The sequence below is a fragment of the Peromyscus californicus genome, unplaced genomic scaffold (genome assembly GCF_007827085.1).
Source record: "Peromyscus californicus insignis strain IS unplaced genomic scaffold, ASM782708v3 Scaffold_19__1_contigs__length_69161282, whole genome shotgun sequence".
Classification (NCBI taxonomy): Eukaryota; Metazoa; Chordata; class Mammalia; order Rodentia; family Cricetidae; genus Peromyscus; species Peromyscus californicus.
In genome coordinates this window covers 3,072,574-3,082,159 of record NW_026294491.1, presented here as the reverse complement: position 1 = coordinate 3,082,159, position 9,586 = coordinate 3,072,574, and the positions used below count along the sequence as shown (strand labels likewise).

The window sequence follows — 9,586 nt, the reverse complement described above, 5'->3', positions numbered from 1 at the left end:
GGGGTATTGCTATGACAGATCTGACCATGTGTTGGGGAGGATTATGGAAGGACTTTAGAACCTTGAGCTAGAAGAGCCATTGAGTGATGAGAGCTCTGTGGGAACTTGGAAGAGGATGTTGAGAGCATTGCAGAGGGTGGAGGCCTGGCTTGTGAAGTTTCACAGGAAAGTTTAAAGACTCTGTCAGGGCCATTTGTTATTTTGAATTAAGATCCTTGGTTCTGGTTAGCTGGAGCTGAAGAATCAGCTGTGATTAACAAGATACCAGAACTACTAAAGCAAAATTTAGCTTTAGTGGCGATACTTGAAACTGGTCAGCTGGAGCTAAGAAATTAGCAGTGAATAAAAAGAGACTAGCATCCCTGGTGAAATCTTCGGGGAAGTGTTTCCTGAGAGCACAGAGAAGCTGTGTTCCGGAGGTGGCCAAGGTTGTACCTCATGCTGGCAGCAGGACTTGGTAATGTGTAAACATCACCCAGGTGGCACTGCTTTTGAAGGCATGAAAGGTGTGGTAATTTGAATGTAATTGGCCCACATAAGCTCATGGAGAGTGGCACTATTAGGAGGGGTGGCCTTGTTGGAGAAGTATGTCTCTGTGGGACTGGGCTTTGAAGTCTCATATATGCTCAAGCCACACCCAGTGTCTCAGACCACTTTCTGTTGCCTGTGAGTCAAGATGTAAGAACCCTCAGCTACTTCTCCTGCACTATGTCTGCCTGCATGCCCCCATGTCCCACCATGATGATAATGGACTAATCCTCTGAAAATGTAAGTTACATCAATTAATGTTTTTTCTTTATAAGAGTTGCTGTGGTCATGGTGTCTCTTCACAGAAATAGAAACCCTAACTAAGACAAAGGGGTCATGGAGAGCAGCTAAGGCTCGGTACTATGAGAGTCCAGGAGAGGCCATTGGTGAAGGTGCAGCCTCAATGGCAGTTGAAGGCCCAGGACTGAAGGGGTCATGCAAAGAAGTTGAGGCTTGGCACCATGAAGAGAGCCTATGAGAGGCTATTGGTGAAAGTGCAGCCCAGTTGCAGCAAAAGACCCCAGCATATTGGAGACGCCAGTTCCATGGAAAGACCATCAAGAACAGCAGTAGCAGGGGAGTGGAGCCAGCCAGAGCCTAGAAGATAAGCTGTGTGTGCTTCAGAGGGCAGAGCTGGAGAAGTGATCCTTTGGAGGAGTCCAGAAGATGTCGAGTGGATTCCAGGCATTGTATGGTTGGAATTTTGTTTTGCTTTGATTTGTGACTGTGCCCTGATTTTTCCTCTTGGAGTAAGAAAGTATTTTACTGGAGCCCACAGTTGAGAGACTTTGAATTTTAAAAGACTTTAGATTTTAAGAGAGATTGGCTATTTTATTTTTATTTTTATTTTTATTTTTTTTCCGGGTTTTTGAGACAGGGTTTCTCTGTGTAGCTTTGCGCCTTTCCTGGAACTCACTTGGTAGTCCAGGCTGGCCTTGAACTCACAGAGATCCGCCTGGCTCTGCCTCCCGAGTGCTGGGATTAAAGGCGTGCGCCACCACCGCCCGGCGAGATTGGCTATTTTAAAGGGACTGAAATTTTAATGTGCTTGAACTTGTAAAACTGTGAGACTTTTAAATTTTTATATGATTTTAATGTGAAATCTTGAGAATGAATAAGAAAGGGTTATGGCTTAATAGTGATGTATTTGTGTGTCAAGCTGACAAGGGGTCAGCTGTACTGGCTGGTTTTGTGTGTCAACTTGACACAAGCTAGAGTCATCAGAGAGGAAGTAGACTCAGTTGAGGAAATGTTTCCATGAAATCCAGCTGTAAGTCATTTTTTCAATTAGTGACCAATGCAGAAGGGCCAAGCCCATTGTGGGTGGAGCCATCCCTGGGTTTTCAATCCTGGGTTCTATAAGGAAGCAGGCTGAGCAAACTAGGAGAAGCAAGCCATTAAAGCAACTCCCCTCTGTGGCCTCTGCATCAGCTCCTGCCTCCAGGTTCCTGCCTTGTTCCTGACTTCCTCTGGTGATGAACAGTGATGTGGAAGTGTAAGTCAAATAAATCCTTTCCTCCCCAACTTGCTTTATGGTCATGGTGTTTCATGGCAGTGATAGAAACCCTAAGACAACTTTTGATAACATTATTTAAAACTTTTATCACTTGAGATTCAAATTTCTTTTCATTATAAGGTTAAGTTAAAATGAATGTGGTTCTTTCTTTTATCTCTATCTCTATCTCCATTTTAGACGAGGCCTTTCTACATAGCTCCAGCTTGCCTGTGTAGACTAGCTTGGCCTTAAACTTGTGAGGGCTCTCCTACTCCGCTGGGATTACTGGTGTGTGCCCCATGCCTTGGTATTTCCTTACAGCAATTGAACACCAAGGCAGATTTCACACTCTACCCTCCTGGTGCCTGACTAGGGACAGATGACAGTGGTCAAGGCTGGGAACAAAAAGAAGAGAGTTCAACCTTGACTAAGATACTCAAACATTCTAAGGCTATATTTGGTTGTTCCTGTGTCACTGAGCATGGGATTATATGGCCCTGGTTCCAATAAACTCCAATATGATAGACAGAAAAACAAAACAAAATCCAGTAATTGACTCATAAAAGGTAACTTATTGGCTTCATGCAGCTGCTGAATCAGGGTTACTGAGAGATTCTATAGTAGATACCATTTGAAAGATGCCAAAAAACAAAACTCAGAGCAGGGGAGAATTCCAAGGGTATGTGAACTGTGAGGGGGGAACAGCCTCAAGTCCAAGAGAAAAGTAAGATGGAGGACAATTGGGGAAGACAACATGATGAACTGGGCCAGAAAACACACTGTGCAAGGCCATCCGGCACACCACTTCTGCCCTGGAGAGGGCCACACACCTGCAACAAAACAGACAGGAGAGGGGTGTGTTCCAGAGGCTCCCGAGTGTGATCACACCAGTGCACAATCCCCCAACAATGCGCCAACCACGTTTTCATCAGCCTCCCCTCCCCTTGCTTCCCCTGTGTGGTGGCTTTGGCTCCCACAAACACAAACCCTTACCTTCCTTTCCAAGGTGTGGCTCATAAGGGCCCTGGGTGTCTGGAGGTGCCACCTGATCGCAGGCCTTGAATGATGAAGATGGTGCCCACCACGATGCCCACGATGCCCACGGACAACCCCAGGGCACAGACCACAGTCTCCGTCAGCTCTGACATGGGGGCTGGAACCTCAGGTTCTGGGAAAGTGAAGTTTCTGGAGTCAGGAGGAAGTATGTTCATGATGTATGTAAGAGGGCCTATGTGAGGATGGAAGTCAATCCACACAGACTTTGGGGCGGGGCATATGTGGGAGAACATGACGTCTATCATTAGAAACTCTATAAGAGTGGACATGAGTTTGGTCACCAGAGCCAGAAGACAGGCTGTTCTAGAGTTGACAAAGGACAAGAAAGGGCAGAGGTGGGTAGAGCTCACACACACCCCAGTGTTTCAGCACCGGCTCCTCCAGGCCCCAGTGTTCCACCTTGCAGTCATAAACGTCATCGTCAGAAGGGATGAAGGTGAGGTAAGACATCTTGTGGAAAGAATGGTCACTCTTGGAGAGGAAGCTGGTCTCATAGACACTGTCTGTGACTGACTTGCTGTTTCTCAACCATGTAATGCTGACCACGGGAGGAAAGATGTTGTCCACGAAGCAGATGAGGGTATTGGGCTGACCCAGCAGCACAGGGGACTTGGGGAACACGGTTACCTCAGGAACCTCTGGAAAGGAAACAGCCTGGATGTGAGTGGTTGATGGGAGTCTCTCTTCCTGATGTTCTGCACTGTCTGATGAGGGAGCCCTCTTGCCAAGACTCTCACACAGGATGGTCCAAGAACCTGGCCTTCCCTTCTTCTTGGAACTAATGTGTACTACACCCACTTTATCCCCATGTCCTTTCTAGGTTGTTAGGATGTGTGTCAGGGCCTCTATGAAAGATTCCAGGAGTGCACTGTGGGAGCAAAGAGCTTTATATTACATGGAATATGTGATTTGTAAGAAGAGAGAGGATGAGGGTTCGGGGATGAGATCTGGGGACTCCTTGGAAAGGAGAGAGTTTTACAGAGTAGTGGATCATGTTCCTTACCAGGGAAGGGAGGGAGGAGCAGGGCGCTGAGACGTACCATTGGTAGCTGGGGTAGAATTGGACCTCTTAGTCAGGATGTCCAAGTTGTGTTTTACTGTAGCTATATCTTGCAGTCCCCCTTGTGGGTCAAAGCTCATCAGTTGGGCAAACTCAGGAATCCTCCAGATTGTCTCCTTCTTATCCAAGTCCACATAGAACTTCTCATCACCATCAAATTCAAATGTGTACTGGCCATTGGGTCCGTAAGACTGATAGACAACTGAACCATAGGTGCCAACATGGTCAGCTGGTGAATTAAGATGAATAGTAGGAAAATGGAAAACAGGAAGAAAAAAAAGGATGTTATTTTAAAAAGTGAGAAAATATATGAACTTCATCTTTTTGGCACATTTCCATCACCCTCTTCCCCCACCACTCTCAGTATTGGTTACAGTCCAGTCTTTCCCTCTATGACACGTGCTACATGACAGCCGAATTTCTGCTGTCCTGACTCCATCAGTGTCTGGTACATGATGGTCAATGCCAAGTAGCTCACAAATGAATGGAAGAGGAATGCATTCTTTCCAAAGAGTCAGCCAGTCTGTTTGCTTTGCTTCTTAGGTTTTGTGTCTCATTGATTTCATTAGTTAATTATCTACTACACTTCATTTCATTTCCCTTCTTAAATTTTTTTTCCACACAGGGATTCCTTTTTATTTTTTTTTAACAAAAGGAAAAGCATATGGAATTCTATAGAAAGAGAACAATGACATCATTACAAAATATGTAGAAATTGCTATGTCTAAAGTTCCTGCATTGTTAACCACGGGGATCCACAGGACAGTTTTCTGACTTCCTCTAGAATAAAAAAAAATACTTAATTGGATTGTATGCTTCTGTCAATCCCTACCTCTTAATTTTTTTCAAATCAATACTGACATTAACTTGCAGATTCATGGTGATTTAAGCTTTTCCTCCTATGGTAAGCATGTGTGAGATGCCATGGCCAAGCAGGCAGTTCCACCCAAAGGATGTCAAATAGACATTGTCAAGGCATAGATTTTAGTATTAAGTTTTTTATCTTTTGTTTCTTCTCCATTTATTTAGTTTCAGAAAATGTCAGACATGGTGCTGTGTAAGAAGTAACTGGCCAGCCAGGCCTGGTCTCTGCAGTCACCACATTTGGTGAATACTAGGAGAGTTAGGTTGGAAGACAGAGTACATGTAATGTGCTGTGAGTGCTGTGGACAAGTTACATTCTGGCATTCTACACAAGCAACTGTCAATCAAAACTAACTATGCCATCTTCTCATGGTCCTGCTGTCTGCAGGGACCTCATCCTCTCATAGTCCTGCTGTCTTCAGAGGTCTCTTTTTCTCATTGAAATCGAGGTGGTTGTTGTTTTTCAATTTACTGAAACCTTCTGAAGGTTTCTGCTCAGTTTTGATTAATAGGCTTCCAACCACAATACACTATAACCCCCAATCCAAACCATGTTCCACTGCTTCTCTGGCTCTTCCTTTCCCAGTGTGACCACCTTGGTTGTCTCATCAGCACCCTCCTCCCCCACCCCACCACACACATACACACACACACACACACACACACACACACACACACACACACACACACCATACCTCCCCTCCCCCTCAAAGCTTCCTTATCCATTAAAAATAAATCTTCCTGATTTCTCTTCTAAATATGGATGTACACAGCCTTCACTTCAGCAGGCGCTTTTCTTGGGCCACACGTGGTGCTGAGAACACCACACTGCCTCCTGCCACTACAGTTTTGACCTCAAATGGGTCTACTCCCCTTGGTAATAGCCTTTTTGCTTCCTGACCTAGGTCCGAGTCTATCACTAGTCTACACACTTCCCAGGGGCAGAACACTTCCTAGGCACAGGCAACAGTTTTTATATATTTCGGCACACACGTCTTAGCTGAGCAAGTGCTTTACGAAGAGGAGTGTTGAATGATTATTGCTAGTTTTGAGGCCCATGGAGACTCTGAGAATGACAGGCAGGTGGCAGAACCACGTGAAAGTCAGGGTCAGCAATGACTAAGGCTATATTAAGACCTGAACACCCTATGCATTTAGCTTTGGGGCCCTTCCTTGATAAAAATATTGAAAGTCATTTTTAATATATAAGACAAATGTAATATAGGCTGAATTAAAAATCAAAGCAATTTTTTTTTAGACCTTGAAACTTCACTTTTTTTCTTCTAAATTCAAAGGAAATGGGAATATTTCACACAGCCCCACAGTTCTGTGGTTCCTTGGAACGGTGCCCACTGTGTCTGCTCACACCTGGTTGGGGCACTCTCGTGTGACACTGAAGAAAGAGACTGGGGACAAAGGAACCAAGCTCCCTGGAGAAGCAGGTGAGACATCCACCTCCCCACGGAACTGGAGTGAGATCAGCCATGGGTCACAGGTCACTCCATCCCTTCACTTCCTGTTTCAAACATTTGACTTTTCAACTGACATTTCACAAAGCTACTATTAACATCTGTGAAACAGCTCAGAGTTAAGGAGGGATCCTGAGAGAGGGCAAGGAATGTTCACAGGGAGTGTGGAGAGAGGGGGCAGCACAGGCTGAGGGGCCAGAGGCTCCTGTATCTTGTGCTTGTCTGTGTTGTTTTTATAGACTTCATTAGATGGGGTGTAGGACAGGCAGCCTATATTCTTTACTTTGTTTCAAATATATGAAACTACATCTGGAATAGGAACAAGGAAGAAAATTTGACATTTAAAGATATTTACTAATGAATTAACATCTTTCTGAGACAAGGTCTCACTATGTAGCCCAGGCTGTCCTTGAACTCACGATCCTCCTGCTTCAGCACCTAAGTGCTGGAATTCCCAGCATGCACTGCCAGGCCCAGCCTGGTTTTCACTATTTTTAAAGTACATGTACATACTTGGTCACTCGTGAGGCGACACATGAGGAAACCAAGATTCAGGAGGACTGTCCTGTAAAATGGTGGCCCTTCTCTCACTTCCCACCAGGGCTAGCTCCTAGTGTGAAGAGTATAAACCCCACACACGGGAAGCGTTTTCCGTGTATTTGTATACATGATTCACGGAACTGTTTTCCATAGGATATACTGCAGGAGATGGGTATAAAGGCCTTCAGAAACTCTGAGAAAATTTTGAGAGTAATAGTTCGTGGATTTTTAGTAATGAAAAATCATCCATTCGTGGAAACACCTGCGAGTCTTGAGACACCCCCCCACCCCCCCCCACCCCCACCCCCCGCCTATCACAGATCCTTCCACACTTCCCTCCCTGGACCCACTATTAGAATCACGGTATTGTGAGCACAGCTCACCAACCAGAGCCTCCTGAAGACGGGGTCACATAGTTCTTAGACTGCCCAATACTGAAAATTCGTATCTCAGCCGATTTGTGTCTCCCTCTTCTCTCCATTTCCCCATTTCCCGGCTCCAGGCGTCCCTCAGCAGTACAACTCACCCTTAATGTCGTCTTCACCTCCACAGGGGCTGAGCACGGTGATCAGGGCGAGGATCCCCAGAACCAGAGCTCTGCTGGCCGTCATCCTCTTCCCTGGGTGGTCTCAGCAGCTGCTCTTCTGAGTCCTCAAGAGATTGTGAGGACCCAGCCAAGGAGGTCTGACACCAACCCAAACCCGCCAGACCCAATCAGAAAATTCCCTCGTGATGACGTCACAGTTGCCGGGTGCAGAGTTTGTACTGAGAGGCCTGGAAGAGGCAGGGGAACTCCCTGACCTGCTGCAGCCTCTGCTCAGAGAGGACCCGAGGGAACGCCCTGGGTTCCAGGCCAGACTCTTTCTCCTGTGCATGTGTGTGCGGCTGGCAAGAGAGGAGGGAATTTTTGAAAAGTCTCATGGACAGGTGAACTCTTCTATAATAATGATGTTCTTCAGAGTTTTCTGGGCTGTATTGTCCAGGAAGTCTCCCCTGAATTTATTCCTTTCCTGGGGCTTCCTCAACCCCAACACCCAGCCACTTTCTCAGGCTCACATACATGAGTTAGCTTTTTTTTCTTGTCTTTATTTATTTTCATAGGGGGTACAGAACACTCGAGTTTGTGAGTTGACAACTCCCCAAGGGTCCCCACAGTCGGATCCAGTCAATGTCTTTGATCTTTCTACTGTGTAAACCCTGGTCGGGAGGCTCTTTGCTCTGGCACAGAAACCCTGGTGTTACCATGCAAAGCCCATTCCAGCAGGAGCAATGACTCATGAAAGCTGCATCCGTGAAGTCCCCTGAACAGCTTGCAGCTAGCTCCATAGAAAGTGCCCTGTGGAGAAAGGAGGGAAGATCAAAGTGTGGTTAAGTTCTTACTGAGGAGCTCCACTAGGCAATAGACAGGAGAAACTACAGACAACATCCAAAGCAGGGATGAGGAGTGGAGGGACAGCTCAGCCATGAAGAAGAGCCCTGGCTGGTCTTGCTGAGGACGGAAATTCAGATCCCAGCACCCACGTGTCAGCTCACCACCACCTGTGACTCCAGCTGCAGGGGATCTGACGCCCTCTTCTGCCCTCTGAGGGCACAACACACACATGTGCTCATGTAGAACAGCTGCCCCACACATACAAATAAATAAATGTAAAAATAAATAAAAATAAAAGCAAAGATGAACACAAACAAAAGAAAAGAAGCCAGGCACAGGAAGACATGCCATGAGGCCAGAGAGATGGCTCAGGAGTTAAGAGCACTGACTACTGCTGCAGAGGACATGGGCCCTTCCCAGCACCCACACGGGGGGCCACAACTGCCTGAAACTGCAGTTCCAGGCCATCATCTGGCCACCCTTGGCATCTTTATGTGTGTGGTTGCACATAAATTCATGCAGGCACACACATATACATAAATAAAAACAATAAATCTTTTGAAGAGAATATATGTTATATGGTTCCCTTTATTAGAAATCTTAGCGTAGACATGCTTATTCTACAATGTAAAATTGGGATAGGGGTCAGATGTGCTAAGTCCACAGAGAACTCTGGGTGAAGTTCGTGAAGCAAAAAAAAAAAAAAAACCTCTATTTTAAATATTGATTTTACTATAATTATGTAAATAGGTTTAAAAGTTTTGTTTCACGTTTCCTATACACAGCTTTTGCTGGCTTTGTGACATGCTGCCTTTGTCTGTACAGTGGCCCCTGTTCCTGCAAGTTCCAACAGCTTGTTCTTCTGGAGACAAGTGACACGGTCCACGCCTGCTCCTCATTGGCTGAAGAGAACGTGTCCAATGCCAGAGGGTTTCACTTCAGCATTACTCAGGCTGAGGCTCCTGGCAGTGAATCCTGGTTAGCTTCTGCTTCCTTCGTGGGGATGATGCACTGGTTGGGGAGTGAGGGAGTGGGTAGAGAGCAGAGGGCCCAGCTACACTGCAAAGCCACTCTATTGTCCTGAATCTATCTTTAAAATTAACTCTTTATTACAGAACTATAATTAATATCACTGTTATAGATAATATAAAATAAATGAAAAAATTGTCTCCATATAAGAAAAAAGAAAAATAAACAGAACC

The 9,586-nt window shown here is 45.7% G+C and overlaps 1 protein-coding gene across 1 annotated transcript; it reads right to left on the bottom strand.

Annotated features, from left to right (window-relative positions):
* Positions 1-2,575: 2,575 nt before the first annotated feature.
* Positions 2,576-7,713, bottom strand: LOC128114350 (H-2 class II histocompatibility antigen, A-U alpha chain). Its single transcript, XM_052744277.1, has 5 exons — positions 7,539-7,713; positions 4,120-4,368; positions 3,436-3,717; positions 3,017-3,191; positions 2,576-2,853 (listed from the first exon to the last, which is right to left on the bottom strand). The coding sequence occupies exons 1-4, from the start codon at positions 7,621-7,623 to the stop codon at positions 3,037-3,039; spliced, it is 771 nt and encodes a 256-aa protein (XP_052600237.1). The 5' UTR covers positions 7,624-7,713; the 3' UTR covers positions 2,576-2,853; positions 3,017-3,036.
* Positions 7,714-9,586: the final 1,873 nt, after the last annotated feature.

What these genes read in the sequence shown, in the direction of transcription:
- LOC128114350 (XM_052744277.1), bottom strand. Translation starts at nt 7,623, where the DNA reads ATGACGGCCAGCAGAGCTCTGGTTCTGGGGATCCTCGCCCTGATCACC. An exon ending in AGGTGAAGACGACATTAAGG is followed by an intron (nt 4,369 to 7,538) that starts GTGAGTTGTACT and finishes TTAATTCACCAG; the next exon opens with CTGACCATGTTGGCACCTAT. An exon ending in TTCTACCCCAGCTACCAATG is followed by an intron (nt 3,718 to 4,119) that starts GTACGTCTCAGC and finishes TTTCCTTTCCAG; the next exon opens with AGGTTCCTGAGGTAACCGTG.